Source organism: Cololabis saira, chromosome 15 (assembly GCF_033807715.1).
Source record: "Cololabis saira isolate AMF1-May2022 chromosome 15, fColSai1.1, whole genome shotgun sequence".
Classification (NCBI taxonomy): domain Eukaryota; kingdom Metazoa; phylum Chordata; class Actinopteri; order Beloniformes; family Belonidae; genus Cololabis; species Cololabis saira.
This window is the reverse complement of record NC_084601.1, coordinates 32,999,348-33,026,765: the sequence shown is the minus strand read 5'-3', so window position 1 is coordinate 33,026,765 and position 27,418 is coordinate 32,999,348. Positions and strand designations below refer to the sequence as shown.

The window sequence follows — 27,418 nt, the reverse complement described above, 5'->3', positions numbered from 1 at the left end:
CTGTCTGAAGTTTGACATTTTACTGAACTCCAGAAACTGCAGTTTAGCTTCAACCCAGAAGTTGGAATGTTGGTATTTGGATCCAACCTGGAAAGTCTGAATGATCTGTTTCTAACATCCTGGTACCAGACACTGCAGGACTCCCTCAGATGGTTCTGTTCAGATCCTGACTGGTTGGAGGTCTTTTAGGACCACGAGGAGCTGCTCCATAACCCAGAAACTGAAAGAGTGACTGTGATGTTCTGGCTGATCAGTTTCAGTTTCAAACTCTCAAACTCAAACTTTCAAAGAAACTGAAAAAATAAAATAGATAACACAATGAAGTTGAAGATAAGGTCTTTATTTACAAATCTTTGAAAATTGTGAACATTATATAAACTTGATGTCAAACTGACAAAAAACACGTTAATAAAAGATTCAGGTCTGTTTTTAAAAAGAGAGTTTGCTCATCCTCATGTTTATTGTCTTTTAGTATCTTTAATTTAAGCAGTTTTGTGTTCAAAACAACTAAATTGTAACTTCAGACTTTGTGTCCGAAACATTTAATCCGAAACATTTAATCCAACAGCAAGTTTCCTTGTTTATTGATGGTTTTTCCTCTGTTCCAGAAATACACTTTGGGCCTGATTTACTAAAGGTTTGCGTGTGTTAAAACGTGTGCAAACTTGACAGCACCCGCAAACCAATGTGCGAGCTGATCTACTAACAGCGTGCAAAGACGACTGCGTCTCTGAAATGCGCAAAATTGCACACGCAATTCAGTTAGTACTTTTGCCCTGATGAATAATCAATATGGGGCGTACCCGGCAGAAATCCTAAATACTGGGAGGGGAAGATGCAAATTGCTCCATTTACCACGCGCAATGAGATTTACCAAGCCTGAAAGTAGTTGCGCGTATTGTGATTGCGTCTGTATTTAATACGTTCGAAAGGAAGGTGCTAATCTGCTGCTGCCGTTATTGTGGCAAGGAGGCGACATCCAAAATCAAAGAATACGCAGAGAGAGAGTCTTTATTCTGCTGCATGCTATTTTAAAAATGGTTGCACAAGTTTTATTAAAGGCCACTTTTTCTTTAGTTTTTCGCCTTATATCTTCTTTTAATGTGCCCCCCTCCACTCGCCCACAAGCAGGCCAAGCCTTTGTGCCAAAACGTTGTATTTTATTGATTATTTATCTTATTGAACGTGAAATCATCCTTCGTAAATTACATTTAATTAAAACCCGTGCTTATTAATCACAAAACACAGGTTAAACATCATGACCAAATCCGCTCCGACCCGCTGTGTCAGGATCAGCGCAGAGACTGCAGCTTCGCCTGAATTATGGTTCTGCGTTAAATCGACGGCGTAGCCGTCGGCGTATATGGTCGCGGTGCGGTGTGCGTCGCCGCGTAGCCTACGCCGTCGGTTCTGCGTTGGTGTGACGCGGAACCATAAATCAGCCTTTAGTGTGCGCTCTGTACTGCGCTGTTCTGAACATTTCTCTTCTCTTCTCGCCATATGATGGTCCCATCTGTCACACATTTACTGTCAGTGTTTGCTATATAATATATAATATTTGCAATATACTGTGGACATCTGAATAAAAACTTAACTCATAAATTGATTGAATCAAAGCGCTCTCCAGCTCTGTGTCTGTGTCTTTTTCTCCTCAGATCATGCCGAGCACCGCCGGGTCATGCAAACCCGACCAATTAAATATTAAAATCAAATTCAGTCTTGTGGCCCGTTTTTCTATTTCGTATTTTTGATCTGTGCTTAAAATTGAAATATGAAAAACCAGACGTTTTTCCGTTTTTTGTGTTACCAACTGCATTTATTCTATCGCAGGTTTTCTCCGATATTGCGTTTCTTTTGGTAATGTTTAAATGTCTTTGCTGTAGTTCATGAATGTGTTTATTTGCCTCTTCCACTAATATCTCCAACTCCAACTCGTCAAATTTCATTTTGCGCTTGTGACTTGTGACTGTGCTTTCCATCCAGGCTCTCCATGGCGCAGAGTTTGCCCTCGCAAACCGTAAGACGTGCAACACCTCATTTAAATACTGCAGTTTGCACCTGTTATCAATTGCGCACGCAATCTTAGTTGATCACTCGCAAAACACGCAACAACAGCACGCGCAAACTTTTTCAGTGCACACGCAATTTAGTACTCTTTATTTAGGATCTTAGTAAATCGGGCCCTTTGCCTTTTGTTTGTGAAAATGAAGCAGGAGGACAAATGTTTATGTAAATTTAGCAGAATAAAGACAATTATTTTAACTGACAACTTTTCATTCATCACATATCAAATTAAAACAACACAAGTAAACAAATTGAAGAAAAGTTGCATTTATACTTATTTATAATAATTATATTTTACTCCAGCATTATCAAGTTGTAGTTCTGATGACAGCTTCACTACCCTGTACACATGATGAAGTTCAGGATCACCACATTTATAAATGACACATGAAACACAATAAAGGAAAGTGACCAAATGATATCTGAACTTATCAGGATTCAACAATGAAATCTTGTATTTTCTTCTCACAGATCCAGTTATTAGTGGAAGTGTTAAGTGAATGTGTCCATTTCCCTTCATGAGTACAACACAGTGCAGCATATGCACGTTTGTTATACTGATCTTGAGACCATCCTGCAGTCAAGAACCTGTGAAGTATTAAAACAACATGTTCAGCTGAGATGGAAATCAAGATTATTTTCATTTTCAGATAAAACTGACACCTTCTTTAATTGTTTTACACAATGTTCACATTTTAAAGATCACAAGGAACTTTTGGTCTGATTCCAGATGTTGGATGAGGTCTTCATTAAATACTCCAACATGGTATCCATTCATTTATTCCAGTGAAAGCAGCTCAGTCTGCACATCTTCCACAAATCTCTTCTCTCCTGCTGATCACAAACTAAATATACTATTTAAAAACTGTTGAGAACTAAGGTTTGAAGTCTCTTTCATCAGACTTCCATTGAGTTTTTGTGAAAGAAACAATAAATTATTCACGCAGCTGTTCATTCAAATAAATGTGTTACAGAAATAATGATGATATAGTTTTTAACATGTTCTTCTGTTTTACCTGTTAACAATTTGAAAACAATGACTTTGATGGAATTGTAAAAGAAACACTGTCTTACGTTGTTGTCAGTGGTGATCCGTCCACCCATTTCCATTCAAATTTTTGTTTACTTGGTAACCATTCAGCTTTCAGACCAATCCAGGAGGTTTCATTTGTGTACAGTTGTCCCACAAAATCCTAAATGACGAGACAAAAGTAGAATCTGCCGTCATGAATCTTCATATCTGTCTCAGTATCCTGATGATTGTGTTTGAAAACAATCTAAATGATTTAAAAACACATTTCTAACTGAAATCCATCAGGATGGAGACAGAAGCAGCACACAGACTGACAGCAGGTGGAGAACACAAGTAACAGAAAACTGCAGTAACATCAAATACACTGACATCAAACACCCACCTGCTCCTCTTTGCTGTTTATGATCACCAGATCAGCTCCTCTTTTCTCACACTCCCTCCTGCTCTCAGTCCAAGTTTTACTCTCAGTGAATTTTTTGTAAAAACTGCATCCAAATCTTCTCCATCCATGACACTCTCCTTCATATCAGATATCAGACAGAGACGTGTTTTAGAAAGATTTAGCATCACATTTATGAGTGTTCTTTCAATATTTAGATATCTCCTTCAGGTGTTACTTTTACCTTTCAGGTTATTTGTTAAAACATTTTAGCTCTTTTAGATTTTATGTCTTATTAATTTTTTTATTTATTTAAGTGTATTTATTTGGTAATAAATCGTTCTTACCATAAAGCTTGAGTTTCTGTCTTATCTATTTTTAATTAAGTTACATTAATAGAAATAAGAAGTTATGGAGGCTAATGCTGAAGTTCAAGTTTATTTATTTGGTAATAAATCTTTCTTACCGTCAAGTTCATTTTTTTGCCGATTATAAGTGTTGTTCAGTTGGTCGTGTTCCCTCTGCAGCTGTTCTTTGTCCAAAGTCATATCTAGTTAGAAGTATAACATGAAAACAAACTCTGAAATATCAAAACTTGTATCAATTATTGTAGGTTAAATATCTGAAAACATTTGTGGTGGTCGAAGAGCAGGTGGTAGAGAGACTGGATGGCAGAAGGCTGGTAAAACATAAAATAAAATAATAAGAACTGGTCAAAAGGACATTCTGTTGAAAAAATGTGAAATATTATTGATTACTGAAGTACATAATGTAACATAGTTGAATTGGTTGTAGTTAAGATCCCGGTAAATGGGGAAACTACGCCCCCTGCTGTTCTACATGCATCAGGCTTCATATTAGCGGGGAATTGTGGGAAATCCTTAGTGTGCTGGAGGATTCCCATGAAGCAGGTAATGCGTCTGTATGTCCGTGGACAAAACGAATTATAAACGTCTTGAAAAGCACTTAAAAGTTAATCTGGGATACATGTCTGAAAACTAACTATATTAGACCAACTTTGTTCACGTTTTTGTTCAGTCAAACATACTCTGTGCATGTTTATTACTTGTAAAAGTTTCCAGTACAAGTAGCTGGTTGTATTGTCGTTTTCCCAGACAGACCATGTGCTTTGGTCCACACATATGACTTAATGTGCACCGTCTCCTCTACCCCTTTTCTGTTCAATGCTGCAGGTATGTTGGGTGTCACAATTTCTTGTTTTGTGCAAATTCATTGTATTTAATTTAATTTATAAGTAAACTAAAATAATATATAAAAAAACGGTAACAGTTCATAGTAAAAAGATACTACATGTATTTTACATTTTCTCTATTTCATATATTAGACATTTGATTTATTTCACTTTAATGTAACTGTATCAAATCCACTATACGATCAATATACAGGTGTATGTAAACCAAATCAGAACACTCTATAGTATACTAGTACTAGTACTCAGTGTGCTGGAGGATTTCCATGAGGCAGACAGACATGTGCTTTGGTCCACACATATGACTTAATGTGCACTGTCTCCTCTCCCTTTTCTGTTCAATGCTGCAGAATAAACACCCTTTGAGCTACTACCACATGAGTTCCAGAGTGTGATTAATGCAGAGAAGACATACATCGGTCACACAAAAATGAGACTAAATGTAAAATATGAATATGAAAGATGTTAATAACAGAAACCACACAGTAAAACTCTAACCCAGTGTTCCCAAATCCAGGTCCCCAAGGGCCACAGACCTGCATGACCTGTTCAAGAGAACATATCATTAACATGGTTGTGTAGACTTTGATGATAAGAGGATGGTGAGCTTTTCATTTGAATCAGTGTGTTGGAGCAGATAAACATCTAAAATGTGAAGGGAAGTGGAGTCCTGAGGACCTGGATTTAAGAAAACTGATCTGTGGAGGAGAAACGCGTCATGTTGTTGCATATATTTGCCGCTAGATGGCAGCGTTGTAACTGAATACACTCAGTTTCAGCCTCCTGGACATGTGCTTGCCCCACATGTGCACGTGTGACCGCGATCACTCACTTTCAGATCTTTTTTACATTATCCTCTGATTTACATTGTCTATATTTCTCAAGTGTTTTCATCGTGTGGGAAACACAAATATCACATTAAAATGTATCATTCAGTCCGTTTTCTGAATCTTTTTTCTGCTGTGTGTTGCTTTCGCTGGAGAAACTGCTCATAATTATCATGCCATGACTTTTTGTTAAACAAATTAATAAAATGTAAACATTTTAGGTGGTGATTTTGCAACTTGAGTTCATTGCTCATTTTAAAAAGTATTCTTACCCGTGAGCTTGGTCCTCAGCTGGTTGACCTCCAAGGTGACGAGAAGAGCTGTAACACATAATAACTTTGCCTTAAATCAACAGAAATGTATTTATGTATGTAATGTAACTTATGTTTGATATATATATACATATATATATATATATAAATAATGTATATACACATATAAATTCTGGCGAACAGTTTGGTGCCTCAGAAAGGGGAAGCAGTACTCTGCCAACACCATTTACGATGCAGGTGGGGAACAGTTGACCTTGACTGGGGACACCGTCGGACGGTGGAAGCAATACTTTGAGGATCTCCTCAAAGAAGCAGAGAATGTGGACTCGGGAATGTGCTCGTCCATCACCCAAGCCGTTGTCACTGAAGTGGTTCACAAGCTCCTCAGTGGCACCGGAGGTGGGTGAGATTCGCCCTGAGTACCTCAAGTCTCTGGATGTCGTAGGGCTGTCTTGGGACAAATCTCTGCAACATTGCATGGAAGAAGGGGGCAGTGGCAAACTGGGGTGGTGGTCCCTCATTTTTATAAGGGGGACCAGAGAATGTGTTCCAACTATAGGGGAAACTCTAAGCCAGGGTACTGGAGAGGAGAATAAGCCCAATAGTTGAACCTCAGATTCAAGAGGAACAATGCGGTTTTCGTCCCGGTCGTGGAACACTGGACCAGCTCTACACCCTCCGCAGGGTGCTCGAGGGTTCATGGGAATTTGCCCAACGTGTGTTTTGTGGATCTGGAGAAGGGATTTGACCGTGACCTCGTGCCATTCTTTGGGGGGTGTTCAGGAAGTATGGGGTCCGGGGCCTTCTGTTAAGTTCTGTTCGGTCTCTGCGTTTGGTACGCATTGCCGACAGTAAGTTAGACTTGTTCCCAGTGCATGTTGGACTCCGGCAGGGCTGCCCTTTGTCAACAATTCTGTTCATATTTTTTATGGACAGGATTTCTAGGCATAGCCAGTGACCGAAGGGGATCCGGTTTGGGAACCACAGGTTTTAATCGCTGCTTTTTGCAGAGGATGTTGTCCTGTTGGCTTCATCGGACCGGGACCTTCAGCATGTGCTGGGGCATTTTGAAGTCAGGTGCAACGTGGCAGGGATGAGAATCAGCACCTCCAAAACTGAGGCCATAGTTGTCCACAGGGAAAGGGTGTTGTGCCTTCTCCAGGTAGGTGGAGAGGTTCTGCCTCAAGTGGAGGAGTTTAAATATCTTGGGGTCTTGTTCACGAGTGAGGGAAAGCTGGGGTGTGAGATTGCCCAACCGATCGTTGCAGCGCCTGGATGTCTGTGGTTGGTGCACCGGACCATCGTGGTGAAGAAGGAGCTGAGTCGAAAGGCGAAGCCCTCGATTTACCAGTCAATCCACGCTCCCACCCTCAACTATGGTCATGAACTTTTGGTAGTGATCGAAAGGACAAATTGCGGATACAAGATGACCGAGATGACTTTCCTCCGCAGGGTGGCTGGACACTCCTTAGAGATAGGGTGAGAAGCTCAGTCACTCGTGAGGAGCTCGGAGTCGAACCGCTGCTCCTTCACATTGAGAGGAGTCAGCTGAGCTGGCTTGTGCATCTCTATTGGATGCCTCCATAGAGAGGATTTCCAGGCATTTCCCACTGGGAGGAGACCCCTGGGGAAGACCCAGGACATGCCGGAGAGACTATGTCTCCGCTCAGGAAGAACTGGAGGAAGTTTTTGGGGTCAGGGAAGTCTGGACATCTCTGCTAAGACTGCTGACCCTGCGACCCAGTAATGGATAAGTGGTAGAAAATGGATGGATGGATATGTATACGAAATTCTCGTATCTCATCAGATGTTACCTTCAATGTAATGTTTATATCCTTTTAGTGTCTGCAGAAGTTTAACCTTCTCCTTAAACTTGCACCTTATCGTGATGAAGAGGTTTACATCTCCTACTGATTCCTGGAGCTTCGTTGTCTGGGGGAATTTCCACTTGAGCTGTCTCTCAAGGTGAAGTGGTTCTAGAGGAAGGATCAGATTTTGGTATTTTGGTTTGTCTGACTGATGGTTATTTGAAGATCAACAGCTCGATCCACGTCCCCCAACACTGCACACACAACACAGCGGTACTGCATCTGCTGCTTGGCTCCAGGCAGGAAGGGCAGTTTAGTTATTAGTGTGTCACACTCTGAATTGTTGTGGTGTACCACCGTGTCATACCATCTCATCAGATTTATGTCATACCAGCATTTTAGCTGCACTGAGGTCTCATGTGTGGTCAGGTTGTCTTTGCAGCATGCACTACTTTCCAGCACTCATAGGCAGATTGATGGCTTGGTTTGGATTACGGATCGCCCCTGATCACGTCTTGCCTTTGCCCCGACCCTCTGCCCGCCCACAACAAGTCTTTCGTCTGCTCTCTCTGGATGTAGTTTGCCCTGCTGATCAACCCTCTGCCCGTCCACGACAATCCTTCTGCCTTGTCCCTTTGAACTTTGTTTGCCCCACTGATGGTCTGCCAGGTTCTGATTCTGTCTCAATCATGATTCCAGCTAGTCCCTCCATGGCTTGGCGTTGTTGCATTCATCGAACACCTAAAGGAATAGTGTGCCTGTTCAGGGGCACTCACTAGCCTGCCAGTCAGTACTCTTTTCTGTTGGATCCTCAAGTCTTCCAAGAGCTGTCGGCTTCTTCCAGTTGAAAATCCTTCCCGTGGATAATTCAGTCAGACTTCTCCTCTTTACCTGTCGTTGTTCTGTACTTGGGTTCTAAAAATCATCTCAGAGATACAGTGAGCACCTGGTTACCAGGCCTTTACCCATGTGGTCCAGTCAGGCTCAGCCCAAATAAAATGTGTGGGATTAATCCCTGTAGGAGGGGCCTTACAAGTCAGGTGGAAGGCATTTTGATCAGCAAGTGTGGGCCTTGGCTACTGAAACTGGCTCTTTCTGCATCACCTCTTCAGCAGGAATGGATCTTGAGCTTAAGGATCCGATCGACGGATATGGACTAGACATAACGAGGTTCACCTCTGCACAGCATGGGCTCTGTAATCAATCAAATCTCTCTGGAGTTACCCAGGGTAAAATGCATCCAGCTGGTCTGGGCTTATTTATGACTCCTCGGCTTGGAGCGTGTACATGTGGGATTTTTCCGATAAGACGGTCACTTTCCTGCTCAATCAGGATGGGGAACAGGCTCTGACTTTCATCTGTACTGGAAGGTGCTCCTATTGGGACTTCAACACTTATGAGTGTATTGCTTTTTAATACACTCATTCATTTTTGATTTTAAAACAAGACTCTATGGGGTAAATCCACAAAGAACAGATTGCGCCCGCAAATAGCGCTGTGAATTGCGCCGCATTTGCGCCCGCAATTTGCCCCGCCTTAAGGTCCTATTCACAAAAGATTTTGCTCTAATGATATACCGGCGCAAACACGCCCATAAAGTTTTGGAGCTGAGTGCAATTTGCCCTTGTCTGAGTAAGTGAGCGGAGCTGTTTCCAGTGTTCTCAATTTCTCCATGATATTTCAGCACACAGATTGGTCCATAATGAAAACTGCAGAAATAAAAAATAAAGCGAGTGAAAATAAAACGCTGTGAGGCACAAGGGCGCAATTTCCACTGGGAACAGGGGGGACATGCCCCCCCACTTTTCAAACTCATGCTTTTGTCTCCCCCCCCCGTTTTTTTTTTAACAGTTTAAGAACTAATGGTAGGCTCAGCCTGTAAATCCTCAAGACACTGTGCGAAGAGCCCCGTTCCCTCTCCTCCCTCCTCCCTCAGTGCTGTTCAAGGCTGATTTATGGTTCCGCGTTAAATCGACGCAGAGCATACGGCTAAGGTTACGCAGCAACGCGCACCGTGCAGTGCGCGTCGCCGCATCTTTCAGGCCCTTTTTGTGCGCAAGCAAGCTTTATAGATGAGGTCCCAGATAAGAATCTGACGGTAATTCATGTTCTGTGTTTTGCTACACACACCTACAGATCAGCTGTTAAACACACACATTCTAGATTTATATGTTTATATGGTGGAATTGTTTGTAAGTAAGCAGCCCCTACTGTATGGATGAATCCTGAGCTCCGTCCTGTTATTTTTATTTTTAAATCTGAGATAAGTCCACAACCCCACTTGATCTGAGTGTGTACAGTCATGTCTGACTGTAGATTTCACCCTTAATATCATTCAGTATCACACAGGCTTGAATGATATTGAAGAGAGAGAGAAACAGAGACAGAGCGGGAGTGAGGAGTGAGTTTGCGCGCAGTTAATACACGCTTCGAAAAGACGGTATTTGCTCCACTATTTTTGCGTGTGGCAAATAGCGCTGGCCTTTGTGAATTAGACGGTTTTTGCAATGAGGCTTATTTGCATAGAAAGGGGGCAATTTTGAATATTACCTAATTTACATGCATGCAAATGGCACAGACGCACAATGCCACTATTTGCTTGGCAGCGCAGTTTGTGGTGCAATTCGCCCTTTGCGGGTGCTTTGTGAATTAGACGCTCTCTTTTTGTGTCATTTGCACCGGTTTAGCGGCCGCAAAAGCCGCGCAATCCTTTTGTGGATTTACCCCTATGCATTACAATGGTCCTCATCTGTCTTTTTTTATATAGATGCACTCAGTACACCATATGCAGCGCATTATATCAACAATAAAAATGTGGGGGTTCGGTGTCTGCCCAGGGGATGCTTTGACATGTTGAGGGTCTGGGGATCAAATCCTCATCAGAGTGGTGGATGATAACTTGATTATTATGTTTATTATGTTAACATATATTATTTTAACACTGTTAATATTATTTTTTGTTTAGAAAGATAATCTGATCTGTTACAATGTGGTGGAAAAAAAGCAACCTCAGTTCCAAAGAAGATGGATTCTGTATAAAATTAAAAAAGAAAGATAAATGGTTTCCAAATCTCATAGTTTCGTATTTTATTGTCTTGCCAATAGAACATAAACACTGTATCAGCTGTTGAAGCATTTGGCCTTTTCCTTAAAAATATGATCTCATTTTGAGTTTGTTGGCAGTTACACATTTAAAAGAAGGTGTTACAGAGGAAACAAACGGCTGGAAATGTTATCAGTTCAAATCAAAATCAACTGGTGGAAAATGTAATAACTAACAAAGTTAACTGACAACAGGTCAGAGACAAGACTGGGAATAAAAGAAGAATTTCAGCAGCAGAGCCTCTTAGTTGCAGAGCTGGGCAGAACCCCTCACTAATTTGTGACAAACTATGTTAAAATGTCAATAAAATGTTCCTCAATGTTCACAATTTACACAACGTCCCAAATTGTTTGGGATTGGAGTTGTAGTTCCTCCATAAGGATTTCTGAACTACTTGGACACATTTCAACCTTAGTAGCAAAACCTTCAGCAGCTAGATGACATTTACGGAAAGTAATCAAATATTCCTTCAAATTAAACTAGTATTTTAATATTTCATAAAAGACCTCCAACATCAAAGAAAACGGAGCATGTCAGCAAAATCCCATAAATGAGGAGGGATCCATTTGAACAAGAATACATGGTTGATATCTTATCCGTCTCAGAGCAGTAAAACGACTCTACTTAGAAACAATTCATCCAGCTCATATGAATCTACTGGTTCTTGTTCTGCAGGTGTATGTTGTTATTTTACTGTTCAGGAACAATACTTATAAATGGTCCAAGAATAATGACAGATAACATGTACTGCAATGAAAACAATGATCTAACATGTAACTCTTAAAGCATTTGTCCACAGAACTGTCCCACATGTGGTAAGTAGAAAAACCCCAGTAGTTCTTGGGTTGGCTTACTGTCAAACAACCTTCTCTGTTTGATTTTTGGTAAAACTCAGCAATGTTTCATGAAAGTACGTCATCAGTACTTCAGAGATAAACAGCAGTTTCTCTACTTTGTGACCAAAATGCATCATGTAGTTTTTGAGGTGCAGCATTTTAACTTACCGTATATGAACAAGATGACGACCACAACTAAAACCACAGTGCACAACACTCCTCGACACAGTGTTGCACCTCTGACAGGTATTTTCTGAAGAGCACGATGCTTCCAAGTCTGTCGTCCTGCAGAACCAGAGATCATAAACTTTGTAGCCACACATGAATGTATAATACCTGAACATAATTATCTCTAAAGTTGAACTTTATTAACTCCATGTCATTTACTCACCTTCTTCCTGTGACTGAACAGTAAGATTATTCCCAACATCATCAACGGTCTCATAGATATCCACCTCCCTCTCGTCCCATCCTGTTCCGTCTTCTTGCTCATTTCTGTTGTATCTCACCTTTTTTGATGATTCTGGTTTAGAATAAATATTTGAGGGCATCCTGAGAGGACAGAGACAGCCGGACAGGTGCTGTACTTGACTAACTGTGGATCTGCTGTTGAAGTGCTGATCTTCTCTTGTACAATATTCAATGTGACATCCGTGCTGGTTCAGCTGCTGGTGTTTCTTGTTCAGCCTTCTATAAGGTTTAATGACATTTTTGAGGAAGTACTGCCATTAAAAAAAAAAAACTGGAGGAGGAAACTCTTGACTTTGATTTCTGCTGTGATTTATTGTTTTTTTTTTTTCAAAACCATTCTCAGCAACATGGTCGACTTCAAAGGATGACACTAACACCTACACTGCAGAATGACCATCCTGTACACGAGATGAGGTGTTATCTTGATGGTTTTGTTTCTCTTGTAACTGTGTAGAGAAACTGTATTGTTCAACTTAGAGGGAAATATCTTCTTCTCTGTTCTGACAAGAAGGTTAACCAACTTCCCTTGGAAAAAACCCCACTCACACAAACCATAGCAGCTTAATGAGACAAAACAGTAAATCGCAGAAACCCTGAGCAAAGATAGGCACATACGCAGACATTGAAATTCAGCAGCACATTTGGTGATTATAAGACAAAGGTGGTGTTGTTGAGTATTTTGCATGTCATTACTATAACTCAGATGGAGATTTATGGATAAAGGTTTTTGCGGCGTTAAGCACTATTATAGCCTTTGGGTAAAAACTGTTTTTAAGTCTGTTCGTCTGAACGTTCAGAGACCTGAAAAGTCTGCCTGAGGGCAATAATTCAAAGTGCTGGTGACCTGAGTGGGACGAATCCCTTAGAATGTTTTTAGCCCTACTAAGACAGCGAGAGATGTACAGTTCTTCCATTTCTTCTCTACGTGAAGAATGTGACTTACACGTAGTGTGGTCAAGCCTTTGCCAATGCATATGGCTCAGTACCACACAGGTTGATAGAATAACTCTCAATTTGAAATCTAAGTCCCAGATTGGATGCAGAACATCATCCCCAGATACTTCATGAGACTGGGAATTAACAAGGTGTAGTGAAGTGCTCTGTAACTGTTAGTAAAACGTTGTGCCTCACACCAAAGTGAGGAACAAACGGCGGAAGCTCCAGTGGTTAAGAACTCAAAACACCAGCGTGAGAGAAAGGATGTGAGATGATGAAGTAAATCTAACTGGAAAAACCTCCACACTGACTGTACTTTTAACCTTCTCTAAATGTTACAAACTGCTTCACTCTGTTCCTCATTCATCCTTCCACACTCACATGGATTTTCTTATAAAATGTAAATTTGATGCATCTTGTTATAGTGTTTATCTAAAAGATTAAAGTCTGATGTTAAACATCAGACTTTAATCTTTCATGTGATCTGCAGCAATGTGGTTCAATGTTTAGCTCCTACATGATGATTTATGAACTACTTCGGTACTCCAAAGTCACTTATTTCCATCATTGCTTTTGATAATTTCACTTTTAAGTGCACCTAATGTGGCATTCTTTTGACATCTTGAGAGGCAATCTGTAACTGACCTGACTACACTTTGTTTCTTTGTTTGTTAGTTCACTTTCAAAATAAAACCATCAGGAAGTAAAAGCATAAAAACCACAACTACCTCTAAAATGTTTCATGCATCACCTTCTATGAGCAGTGGGAGGGAACCTGCAAACTTTTGACTGGAAAAAAGTTTTATGAAGTTTATATTTTTGTGTCTTTTACAATGTTTGTAATTCAATTCTGATAGTTAAGTAATTGGTCATAAATTAATTTAATTATTTAGCTCAAAGTCTGCAGAACCTGCACTGTCAATTATCAATTATCACGACAAAACTGTTATTACATTGGAGGTTGAATAAAAGTTAAAATATATATATTTGTGATTTTGTTGTGATAATTGGAAAGTAAGTTATACTCGAGCCCCGGTTTAAAATGACTACAATGTCTTCTAGTTGTGCCAAATGAAACATGAACACGGATACAAATTTAATGGATATAGACGATTATATGCCACATAAAAGACTGTCAGGATGTGCGTAAAAGAGTCCTAAACTTGGAGCAGGTCTTGTTTGTGTAAAATATCTAAAAACATAGACTGAAGCTCGGACCTTCATGTCTTACATTTGTGATGTTACATAGAAACACGTTGAGCTGACGTTTGTGCATCTCTCTGTTAAAGCAGGTGTTGTAGCTGAATCTGCTTTCTCACAGACTTTTACTTGTTCCTTAGAACTTGCTCTTAGAAATTAACAATACAATCTTAAAATGGACCCTGAACTGGACAGGAAGCCAGTGAAGGGTAGCCAGCACAGGGGTGATGTGCTCACGTTTCTTCCTGCATTTTGCAGTTTCTAAATGACTGTTGCTCAATTTATCAATCCCAAATTAGAGAGTTACAAAAGTCTGGTCAACCGTTTACAAGGGCATGCATAAGTCTGTAGGTCTTTAGAGGGACGGCAGCCTTTTACCTTACTTCAGAGCCTTAGATGGCAAAAGCTAGTTTTAATCACAATCATAAAGGGCCAACTACACTGTCATGACCATCTAAAATCAGACTTACTGAACTAATTTTTCCTATTCTTGTTCAAACTGAGGAAATATATCTCCAACCATGATTGTACAGCCTAAAGACCGTTCATCAAAGGTTGAATCTCTTAAAAGTCTTGACATGAATCAAATTCATGGTTTAATTTTTCTCTACATTACACCACTTACTCAGACATATGTTTAAGATCAGAGAGAAAGCTGGACAAGAAACACTTTCTGCAAAACAATAAAGGAGATCATGTGTTCAGGAGATCTGTCAGAATTATTGCTGCACATTGTACAAGGTAAAATCAGGACTTCAATACAATGCAGTTTGTGCAGACTTTGAGCTACATAATGAAATGAATTTATGACAAATATATTCGTTGGTGATGGGCCAGTCTAAGAGCGGTTCACAAGCTTATCATAAGGAGGAAGAGAACAAGGACTGTTACGTCGCCCGGATCAGCGTCACCGGGGCCCCTCCCTGGAGCCAGGCCTGGGGTTGGGGCTCGCTGGCGAGCGCCTGGTGGCCGGGTCTTTGCCCGTGGGACCCGGCCGGGCTCAGCTCGAAATGGCAACGTGGGCAGCATAGCAGCAGTTAAATGCAGCCTTCTGTAAGCTTTGAATATCCACTGGGCTTACATCAAATACATCAAAACACAACAATAAAAAACAGTTTTCTGAACTTATCAATATGACTCTGTCCTTCACAGGATAAGTAAAATGGATCACTGCAAAAACTCAAAATCTTAACAAGAATATTTGTCTTATTTCTAGTTAAAATGTCTTATTTTAGTAAAAAATTACACTTAAAACAAGACTCATCACTGGAAAAAACAACAATTTTCACCTGTTTCAAGTAGATTTTCACTTGAAATAAGTAGAAAAATCTGCTAGTGGAACAAGATTTTTTTGCTTGTAATAAGAAGATAAATCTTGTCCCACTGGCAGATTTTTCTACTTATTTCAAGTGAAAATGTACTTGAAACAGGTAAAAATTGTCAAATAAGTTATTTTTCTGGTGATGACTCTAAATGTTGTAATATCAGTAAAACCACATTCATTGATGAAATTACATAAGGGATGGAAAGGAGGGATGGCAGTTTTACAGGGGGGATGATTTGGACCGTTTTTATTTCAGGGGGGATGCCATCCCCCCTCATCCCCCCTCAACTCCAGTACTGCCCGCAGGACGGTCCATGAGGGGCCGGTACCATGTGGACTGGGTAGCAGTCGTGGCGGGGCCTTGACGACCCAATCAATGGACCAAAACCCTTGCAGTGGGGACATGGAATGACACCTCGCTGGGGGGCAAGGAGCCGGAGCTTGTGCGTGAGGTTGAGAGATACCGGCCAGAGATAGTCGGGCTCACCTCCACACATAGCTTGGGCTCTGGAACCAGCTCCTTGAAAGGGGCTGGACCCTCCACTACTCTGGAGTTGCCCAGGGTGAGAGGCGGCGGGCTGGTGTGGGCTTGTTTATAGCCCCCCAGCTCAGTCGCCATGTGTTGGAGTTCACCCCGGTGAACGAGAGCATCATTTCCCTGCGCCTTCCGGTCGGGAAAAGGTCTCTCACTGTTGTTTGTGCCTACGGGCCGACCAGCAGTACCCGGCCTTCTCGGGGTCCCTGGGAGGAGTACTGGATAGTGCTCCAACTGGGGGCTAAACTCTCAGAATTTAACTAGAGTACAAACATTGTAAAAGTCACGAAAATGTAAACTTCATGAAACTTTTTTCCAGTCAAAAGTTTGCAGGTTCCCTCCCACTGCTAAAAGATGGTGATGCATGAAACATTTTAGAGGTAGTTGTGGTTTTTATGCTGTTACTTCCTGACGGTTTTCTATTGAAAGTTTACTAACCAACAAAGAAACATAGTGCAGTCAGGTCAGTTACAGATTGCCTCTCAAGATGGCAACAGAAATTCAAACTTCACCAGATTTGAGAGTAAAATTCAGCAGAGGGGTTCATAAATATGGAAGAGATCAAGATCAATGTGAAATAGAGACGTTGAACGAAGAAAACCAACACTCTGATCCGGACTTACAACAAACTGGTAAGCAGTAACTCATGAACTTTTCTCAGTAACAATTGATGCTAAAAGGTAGTTTCTGGTGATTTGGTTTAAAACATAAACCATTATCAGTAATTACCAGTAACAGATGAAATCATCATCCATTTCAGTGGATTCTCTGTTTTTTGCTTTTGTAGAGAAAAACAACCAGAAGAACCTTCCAACTGTGAAAAGAAACAGTTTCAGAGTTTTCAAAGTTTTCCTGGGAGTGTTTTATCTTCTGGTTCTGGTTGGATTCATCATACGCTGTGAGTATTTGTATCTTAATGTGTCTGATGTGTTATATGCAACATTAGATGCACTTAAAGGGAAATAAGTTGATGCTTTTTAGCTGCTTTTGTTTGGTTCCTTATCCATTAGACATTTCAGTTTGAGTCTGAAGGAATTAGATGATGAAGTTTCCCATGGAGCCTTTAGGGAGGAGATTAAAAAGAAAATAGAGAAAGACTGTACAAGTAGCACCTACCAGGCCATTGGGAGACACTCAAACCATCATGTGGTAAAAACTGGAACAAAAGTGGTAAAAGGACTTTCTCTGTTCAGCTCTGTAGCTTTCAGAGTTTCTTTGACTGAATCAAAGTAATGATGGAAATACGTGACTGAGACATACCGAGGTGGTTCATAGATCATCATGTAGGAGCTAAACATTTAACCACATTGCTGCAGATCACATGTTTATCATCAGACTTTAATCTTTCTATACAAACACAATTTAACAAGATGCATCAAATGAACGTTTTACAAGAAACTCCATGTGACTGTAGAAGGATGAATGAGGACCAGAGTGAAGCAGTTTGTAACATTTAGAAAATATTAAAAAGGTAGGATGTACTGTCAGTGTGGAGGTTTTACTAGTTAAATTAACTTCATCATCTCACATCCTTTTTTTCACGCTGGTATTTTGAGCTCTTAAAAACCACTGAAGCTTCCGCTCTGTGTTTGGTCCTTACTTTGGTGTAAGGCACTCCTATTTACTAACATTACAGAACACTTCACTCCCCCTTGTTAATTCCAAGTCTCATGAAGTATCTGGGGATGATGTTCTGCACTCAACCTGGGACATAGATTTCAAATTGAGAGTTATTCCATCAACCTGTGTGGTACTGAGCCATATGCTTTGGCAAGGCCTCACCACACTACTAAGTCGCGCTCTACATCTTTTGGCATTCTGGATCTGGTCCCAAATCAAGGAAGATGACGATGATGTATCCAGGGAAGCCTGGGATTCCAGTTTCTGACAGCTGGTGTCAGTATATCCTTTTTCCAAGGGAAGTTGGTCAACCTCCTTGTCAGAACAGAGAAGAAGATCTTTCTCTCTAAGTTCAACAACACAGTTGTTGGTGGGGCTGGTTGGTGAACATTTGAGAAGAAGGTTAAACTTCTACAGACACTAAAAGGACATAAACAAGGATATAAACACTGAACAGAGCATGTGAGGTGTCAGGGTTTGACACTTCCCCCAGTTTTTGAGTTTCAGTTCTGTCCCTCCTGTCTGCCCTGATTGTCTGCACCGGTGTCTCGTTACCCCCTTGTGTATATCTGGTCTTGTCTTTCCCTTGCTCCTTGTCGGCCTGTACTGTTTCCCCCCTCTGTATTCCTGAGCCCAGTTTTGATCCTTGTGAAATCTTTAGTTTCTTGATCCTGCCAGCAGCGCTTTTGTTTTTTTTGTTCAATAAATCCTGCCTTTTTTTGCAACTCCTGACTCCTGCTCTCCTGCGTTTGGGTCCTCAACAACCACACTGTGACTTGAGGAGATGCTGTAATTTCATATATATATATATAAAACTAACCTCTACATCCCAATGATGAAAATGGTCAGTTATAAAATTTCAGTTCCTAATAATTTCCTCAGCATGTCAGATTCACTGACATTACGCTGCACTGCTGCTTGTTGAATAAAAACATATAACTACAATTTGTAACAATAGAGCATTATCCAATAACAACCTTAAAGTTAATGTTTTCTGTTGATTTAAAGCGGTTGTTTGCTAGTGTTGGAGTACCAACCTGTGCTGCTGTGCTACGGAAGGTGATGTACAAATGTATAAAGTATCTAACTCTATAAATAGCATTATCACCTGCTTAACAAATCCTGCACTCAGCTCAGTCAGGTTCACATCTTGGAACCACTGGCGTTCATGTCTGTACACTCGCGCCTGACACTGTTTTCTTTTTGTGTCACTGTTGTTTTTAAGTCTTCTGTATTGTGTTTTTTTTTTTTGTCTTTTATATCATAGGTTGTTGTCTTTTATATTGTGTATGTTATATGTATAATTTTTTAATGGTACTATGGACCTCTTCTCAAGATGTGTCTTTAATAAAGTATGAATTGAATTGAATAAAGTAATGTGATTGTGTTTTACAGATCTTCTAGTAACCTTGGAAGTCAACCAACTGAAGACCAAACTCAACAGTAAGAATACTTTTTAAAATGAGCAACAAACTCAAGCTGCCAACTAAAAGGTTTAACTTTTGTTAATTTATTTAACTACATTTCAAGGCATGGTTATCATGAGTACTGTATCCATCAAAACAGATACAGCAGGGAAAAAAATCACAGAAACGGTCTGAATGATACATTTAAGTGTGTCTGCGATATTTTTATTTCCCACACGATGAAAACACTTGACAAATATAGACAATCAGAGAATAATGTTAAAAATATATAAAAGTGAGTGATAGTAACAGAGATAGATGTTCAGTTGTTGCCTCTCTTACTTTCTGAATGTGTGCGCGGTCACACGTGCACATGTGGGGCGAGCACATGTCCAGGAGGCTGAAACTGAGTGTATTCAGTTACAACGCTGCCATCTAGCGGTCAATATATGCAACAACATGACGCTTTTTCCTTTAAATTTCACGTTTCTCCTTCATAGATCAGTTTTCTTAAATCCAGGTCCTCAGGACTCCACTTCCCTTCACGTTTTAGATTTGTATCTGCTCCAACACACCTGATTCAAATGAAAAGCTCACCATCATCTTGTTAATGTCATTGTTACCTTTCTTATCTTCCAGTCCTATCTCCGAACCGTAGTTGGGAGAGCTGGTGATTAGTTACAGTTTCTGGCTCGTTGCTGGTAACCGGCGTCGTCTAGGAGTCCGGGGAAAGTGAAGGAAAAAGGACGGAGGAAAAAAACTGTCCGTGCGACCTCGCACATTTATTAAAAACTTGCATAGAGCAAATAAAATACTTGAGGGCCGACAACTTAACTCTAACGGAGAACATGTTCACTTGAACAGGTCATGCAGGTCTGTGGCCCTCAGGGACCTGGATTTGGGAACACTGGGTTACAGTTTTACCTTGTTATTTCTGTTGACATGACATCTGAGGGAGATATAAAAATATTGAAAGAACACTCATAAATGTGATGCTCGGTAACACGAAATCTTTCTAAAATACTTGTCCGTCTGATATATGATATGAAGGAGAGTGTTCTGAAGGATGGAGAAGATTTGGATCAAGTTTTTACAGAAAATTCACTGAGAGTAAAACTTGGACTGAGAGCAGGAGGGAGTGTGAGAAAAGAGGAGCTGATCTGGTGATCATAAGCAGCAAAGAGGAGCAGGTGGGTGTTTGATGTCAGTGTATATGATGTTAATGCAGTTTTCTGTTACTTTTGTTCTCCTCCTGCTGTCAGTCTGTGTGCTGCTTCTGTCTCCATCCTGATGGATTTCAGTTAGAAATGTGTTTTTAAATCATTTAAATTGTTTTCATACACAATCATCAGGATACTGAGACAGATATGCAGATTCATGACGGCAGAAAATACTTTTGTCTCATCATTTAGGATTTTGTGGGACAACTGGACACGGATGAAAACTCCTGGATTGGTCTGAAAGCTGAATGGTCGACAAGTAAACAGATATTTGAATGGAAATGGGTGGACGGATCACCACTGAAAACTATGTAAGACAGTGTTTCTTTTACAATTTAAGTAAAACAGCAGAACATGTTAAAAACTGTATCATCATTATTTCTGTAACACATTTATTTGAATCAACAGCTGCGTGAATAATTTATTATTTATTTCATAAAAACTCAACAAGAATTCTGATGAAAGAGACTTCAAACCTTCGTTCTCAACAGTTTTTAAATAGTGTATTTAGTTTGTGTTCTGTATTTTTGACCCGTCAGAACAACAGCAGAATGACAGAATTCAGGTCTTTACCTCTTTGGTGACTTTAAGAACATTAAACATGAAACACTTGAACGTGAACATTAAAATCTGGGATGACATAAAAGAGCAGCTTCAACACAAAGTTTTCCTGCAGACTAACTGGTTCAACCAACATCAACAGACAACCATTTCAAGGTTTTGTCTGTAAAACTGCTGCACAAACTGGTAAAACAACAGCTCATCTATGACACCTTTATCACCAATGAAACATGAACATTTAGAGACTGAAAACCTTGACAGTGTTTCTAGTGTCTGAGAGGATTCACAGTAGGACGTCTTCAGAAGAGCTGAGTGTGGTTGGGAACAGAGACACTAATGAGCATGTGCAGGGAGATGAAAAACCAGGAAGCAGATCAGCAGGAGAGAAGAGATTTGTGGAAGATGTGCAGACTGAGCTGCTTTCACTGGAATAAATGAATGGATACCATGTTGGAGTATTTAATGAAGACCTCATCCAACATCTGGAATCAGACCAAACGTTCCTTGTGATGTTTAAAAAGTGAAAATTTCATGAAATTCTTTGTGTGTAAAACAACAATGAGTTTTATCAGAAAATGAAAATAATCTTAATTTTTCATCCCAGCTGAACATGTTGTTTTAATACTTCACAGGTTCTTGACTGCAGGATGGTCTCCACATCAGCATAACCAACTTGAATATGCTGCACTGTGTTGTACTTATGAAGGGAAATGGACGTACTCATATCACGCTTACAAGAAAAACTGGATCTGTGAGAAGTAAAATCAAGATTTCATTGTTGAAACCTGATGAACTTCAGATAACATTTGTTCACTTTCATTTCCTGTGTTTCATGTGTCATTTATAAATGTGGTTATTCTGAACTTCATCATGTGTACAGGGTAGTGAAGCTGTCATCAGAACTACAGGAGAACTTGATTATGCTGAAGTAAAATATAATTATATAATATACTGTAAATATATACTGTATGAATGAATTGTGCCAAATTTACACGATTAATCCAAAATGGCCAAATTCCTGTTTGGTTTCGGCCATGGCACCAAGAGACTTTTCTTTAAGTTGCGACATGATACAGGTGTGTACCGATTTTCGTACATGTATGTCAAACTGTATTGTGGGGCTTGAGGCACAAAGTTTTCTAGGGGGCGCTGTTGAGCCATTAGGCCACGCCCATTAATGCAAACCATTAAATATTACATTTTTTACCAGGCCTGGGTTGCGTGCAAAATTTGATGACTTTTGGGGCACGTTTAGGGGGAAAAAAGGCCCTCCTTTCGTCGGAAAAATAAAAATAAAGAAGAAGAATTCCTACAGATACAATAGGACCTTCGCATTGTAAGTGCTCGGGCCCTAATTATTGTAAATAATTATAAATGCAGCTTTACTTCACTTTGTTTACTTGTGTTGTTTTAATTTGATGTGTGAGGAATGAAGAGTTGTCAGTTAAAATAGTCATAAACAATACATAAACATTTGTCCTCTTGCTTCATTTTCCCAAAAAACCATTAGAAATTATATAAACAAAATGCAAAGTGTATTTCAGGAACACGGGAAAAAACATAAACAAGGAAATTTGACATCATCGTGAAAACAGCTGATAAGGACGTTGTCACTTCCCATCACGTGACACTTTGAGGAAGGCGGGAGAACCGCCGAAACTGTCAGATTGAAGGTAAGGAGTGGGAATTTGTCTGGAAAAAAGAAACTTTTGGATATCTTTTTGAAGACATAATGAACACAATAGAACTTTATCCAGATCTATCATCTTTACATCTGATATACAAAGAAGAGATAAAAAATCTTGGCATTCTGCCTTCTCAGATTAAAGCAACATTGTAACTTTTATCTGTCAGAATTTAACATCCTCAAGTTTGAAAAGGTATAATATTTGTCAAAAACCTTGTTAAAGTATCGGGTACATCTTGAATTTCAACAGCTATATCAGTACTATTGCATATATCAGGCATATATCAGTACTATTGCATAAACAAATACCAGTCACGTGACCACCTTATTCAGATTCTGTTGTACTAAATTTAACTGAAGAATCAATGGGTTAGCTCAATATGGAAAGAGAAAATGTGAAAGGGTGTGAGGTACATATGAAAAAGTTTCACAGAACACTGCAACACGGAGGCTGTTGGGAGATGATGGAGGAGAACCACTTTTAGATTGCAAAGTGCTGTTCGGACCCTGTACAACCAGAGCATGAGCTTGATCCACATTGATGGAAGAAGGTCAGACCTGTTCCCAGTTCATGTTGGACTCCGGCCCTTTTGGACAAGGGTGGCGTATATATATATATATATATATATATATATATATATATATATATATATATATATATATATATATTAGGGGTGGGATGATACTAACTCACAATTCAATACTGTCGCAATATGTGGCCCACGATAACGATAATATCATGGTACACGATATCTTTGATATTCGATATATTGTAAGAAATTTCATCAACGATATATCACGATATATGTGACTGAAGAAGAAAAAATACCCATAAAAAGGAAAACGTTAGTAGTTTTGCATTTATTCAATGCCAAAACTTCATACAATGTACAAAGAAAGTGTATTTGTATCGAGCCTCACTGACATTTACAAGCTTGTATCTGTACTTTTTACTCCTTACATTTTAAAAACAGCCTCGTCACTCTATTTCATTTTGGCCTTTAAAAAAAACCCCATCCAGTTAAATTGCTCCATCCGGATAGAGTGAATTTGGTTGTGGTTGTGGCACAGATGTTCTTGTCCAGTTTTGTTCTTACATCCGTTCCCTCAGATTCCTGCAACTAAACTTGGATGTACATTCCAATAAAGGTTAGGATAAAAGATAACATGCCTCTGAAGTTTGACTTTTTGCACCATTACAATACTTATAGGCAACTATTCATCATATCTTCTGCTCTCTGAAACACATGTTAATGCTCAATAGTACACATATATGGTTCTCTAATATATTTGCATTGATGCATTCATTTTCAATGGCTTTTGTCCTTAATGGCTTTTTTCCCCCTTACATTACTTTTACTTTTATAATTTAAGTAGTTTTGAAACCAGTACTTTTATACATCTACGGGAGTATTTTTAAACTCTAGTATCTATACTTCTACCTGAGTAATGAATGTGAATACTTTTGACACCTCTGATTAAATGCACCGACACTTAACTGCACCAGCCAGACAGATGACACTGAGCGGAGCGGGTGACCGGACCAAGATGGCGGCCCCACTGAGCGGAGCGGGCATAGATATATATATAAAGGCTTCATATATATATGGGAGCGGGTGACCGGACCAAGTTGACGGCCCCACGGCTCGTCAGCGCCGACCATAGACATATATAATAGTCCATGAGCCAGACCACCAATTGCAATCAAACAAGTGGGCAATTTCTAATATGTTTTTTTGAGTTGCTACACATCCTTAGTTGACAGTTTGGCATGATAGCCCTTGCAGACTGGTAGCTTATTGGTGGTTATCATGCATTTAATATATGGACCCCTATAGCGAAAATACGAGAGCGGCGTATGGTGCTTGTTTGGTATTATGGGACTTGTTGACTACTTGTTGACTACTCAGACTGCCTAAATCAATCTAATATGTTCCTCAGATATTGGAGAACTGAAATAATTATTATTATTATTTTTTTTAATTACATTATAACATGTATTTATATGACATTATAACATGTGTGTATATATATACACACATGTTATAATGTCATGATATAAATACATCATAATGTAATAATATATAAACATGTTATAATGTCATATAAATACATGTTATAATGTAATAATATAACATGTATTTATATAACATATACATATATAAATGTTATATGGTAATAATATATATATGTATATATGTTATAATGTAAATATAAATATTACTAAGAATACTATAGAAATATTGATTTAATATAAATACCATGTCATAGCTATCTGTTTCTGGTTATTTTCATATAAAAGTACGTTTTTCAATGTTTATAATTATTCACAAGTATGCAGTGTCATAACTACATCTCTGACGTTCATAAAAAACCAAACTGTTTGAAAATCTGTTGAGAATTGAGCAAGTTAAGGTTGTTTAAGCAGTACAGGCACCATTAAACACAATGTTAAAGTGAGCGAGCTCTCCTGTGGCAAGATGGCCGCCGTGTGACGACGTCGCTCTCCATTGGCAGCGCGGACGAGTCATCTAGCCTTTATATATGTCTATGGCGCCGATCATGGATCTTATGGATTTTACTAATAGATCCATGCCATGGATCTATTAACTTCTATGACGGTCGCGCACCTCTCCCCCTCCCCTCCCCGTTGCTAAATTACGTTGCTAAGCAACACCAAGGTTTGACGTCATGGGAGGTAGGCTTGGTTTTGGCTTTAAATACGTCATAGTCTCTTTAGTTCTTTATTTCTTTACCTACGCTCGCTCGCATTGCACGCAGTTAGGACACGGTGTCAGATATACGGCAAGAAACATTTTACAATTGTTCTCCGAAGTAGCAGCATCTATATAATTGGAACATTTTTCATTTTTCATTGTTTGTTTTTTTTTTACATTTAATATTTGGAAATGGACTTCAACAAAATGGGTTTAAACGAAAGAAAGTGCAATGGTTATACTTTACCATTTCTATTTTCAGACAAGTACACATTTGTAAAATTTTTAGGTAAGGGATCTTTTGGAGAAGTGTTCCAATGCAGAAAGAAGAACACAAACCAAAGTGTTGCAGTCAAGGTTTTGGATGGCAAAGAAGGATATGAAGAGGCTAAAATCCTGAGGAAACTAAACCAGCTTGACTGTGAGAAGAACAACTTCTTAACGTTTATAGAAGACTTTAAATACAAAAAAAACCTTTGTTTGGTCTTTAAAATGCTAGATACAACTCTTCAAAGGTTCATGTCAGAGCAGACATTGAATTCAGTTTCTGTGTCTGGAATAAGAGTAGTGGCTCGACAGATGCTGGTGGCTTTGGATGCCCTGAAAAGTGTACGGTTAATTCATACTGACATCAAGCCAGACAACATCATGCTGGTAAACCATCAGTCACAGCCCTTCAGGGTGAAACTGATTGATTTTGGATTGGCTTTGAAATCATCTCAGCTTTTCAGGGGAAAAACCATTCAGCCTCTTGGTTATAGGGCCCCTGAGGTGATGCTGGGTCTTCCAATGGATGAAAGTGTGGACATGTGGTCTCTTGGATGCGTTTTGGTTTTCATGTACACTAGAAATCATCTCTACTCATTAGATTCTGAATATGAGACCATTAAGGCCACAGTAAAGATGCAAGGAATGCTTCCAGATGATGTACTGGAAAGAGGAATTAAAACAAATCATTTTTTTAACATCTTACAAGGGTCTCCAAACCGTAACTTTACACTAAAAACCTATATGGAGTATTATAAAAGACCATGTTTTAATCCAAATCCCTATCGGAGCATTTATAAGCACATCAATAGTCTTGATGAACTACCATTGATGAGACCAGCTATTGAGGATCCAGATGAATTGAAGGATACACAGGAATTTATAGACCTGATGAAGCAGATGCTGTTTGTGGATCCGAGGAAACGGATCACCCCCAGAGAAGCTCTCAATCACAGTTTTATTACAATGAAACACCTCTCTCGTTGTAAATATGGCCTCTATGCAAAATCAGCTCATGAAACAATGGAACTGGCAGAGCTTAGGAAGTCAGCAGATGAGCCGTTTTTAAAATCCACTGAAGTTAAATATGAGAAAAAAAAGGTGAGACAAAAAAGAGAGAAAAAAACAACAGAAAGTAAAGATACATCATCACAAACAGTAGCTAACAACACCAACGATGAAGGAGCTTCTGATCAAAGTTTAACGCACACGTCTAAGAAAATATGTGATCACAAGGACATGAATGAAAGGATGACAGGAAAATGGTTAAATGATGCAGAGTGGAAAGGGACTTATATAACGTTACAGCCACGTTGTTCAGGTATTGGACGAGTCAAAATAAATTTTGACAGATTTACATCTAATAAAAAAGAAAATGTATCAATTAAAGTTGATAAAAGAACCAAAGCAAGTGGAAAACGTCAACAATTTCCTGAGAGTAGTAAAGATGCTCCTTCCATCAAAGTGAAAAAACATTTAGACTCAAACACAACTCACAAGACCACGAAGATGTGTCATCACAAGGAGTCAAAATTTGATTTAGCTGGCAAATGCCCCAACCGTCCATGTTGCAATCAGAGACAGACTGTTGCAAAGGCCTGTCCTCCAGCTGGTAAAAACACAGCTGACAAAACTGCTGTCAACAAGAAAACTGAACTTTCAACAAAACTTGGAGGCAAAACCAGAGATGCTGGAACGGCCAAAAAACACTGTCCTACAAAGAAAGAAAAAACCCCCAGAGAAGCTCTCAATCACAGTTTTATTACAATGAAACACCTCTCTCATTGTAAATATGGCCCTTGTTCAAAATCAGCTCATGAAACAATGGAACTGGCAGAGCTTAGGAAGTCAGCAGATGAGCCGTTTTTGAAATCCACTGAAGTTAAATATGAGAAAAAAAAGGTGAGAAAAAAAAGAGAAAAAAGAACAACAGAAAGTAAAG

General features: G+C 39.4%; 2 protein-coding genes across 3 annotated transcripts; one reads left to right on the top strand and one right to left on the bottom strand.

Moving 5' to 3' along the window:
- Nucleotides 1–319: 319 nt before the first annotated feature.
- Nucleotides 320–12,206, bottom strand: LOC133460698 (hepatic lectin-like). Of its 2 annotated transcripts, XM_061741428.1 has the most exons (7): nt 11,924–12,206; nt 11,701–11,817; nt 5,786–5,833; nt 3,943–4,026; nt 3,480–3,616; nt 3,139–3,257; nt 320–2,652 (listed from the first exon to the last, which is right to left on the bottom strand). In XM_061741428.1, exons 1-7 carry the CDS (start codon nt 12,081–12,083, stop codon nt 2,496–2,498), a joined length of 822 nt encoding a protein of 273 aa, XP_061597412.1. In that variant the 5' UTR covers nt 12,084–12,206; the 3' UTR covers nt 320–2,495. The 2 variants fall into 2 exon arrangements, with proteins under 2 accessions (XP_061597412.1, XP_061597413.1); XM_061741429.1 differs by having other exon boundaries at nt 320–3,257.
- A 4,249-nt stretch (nt 12,207–16,455) lies between these two features.
- Nucleotides 16,456–22,252, top strand: LOC133461279 (C-type lectin 9a-like). The gene is made up of 6 exons (XM_061742139.1): nt 16,456–16,630; nt 16,786–16,896; nt 19,014–19,061; nt 20,075–20,214; nt 20,437–20,555; nt 21,438–22,252. Exons 1-6 carry the CDS (start codon nt 16,486–16,488, stop codon nt 21,565–21,567), a joined length of 693 nt encoding a protein of 230 aa, XP_061598123.1. The 5' UTR covers nt 16,456–16,485; the 3' UTR covers nt 21,568–22,252.
- The last annotated feature ends 5,166 nt before the right edge of the window (nt 22,253–27,418 follow it).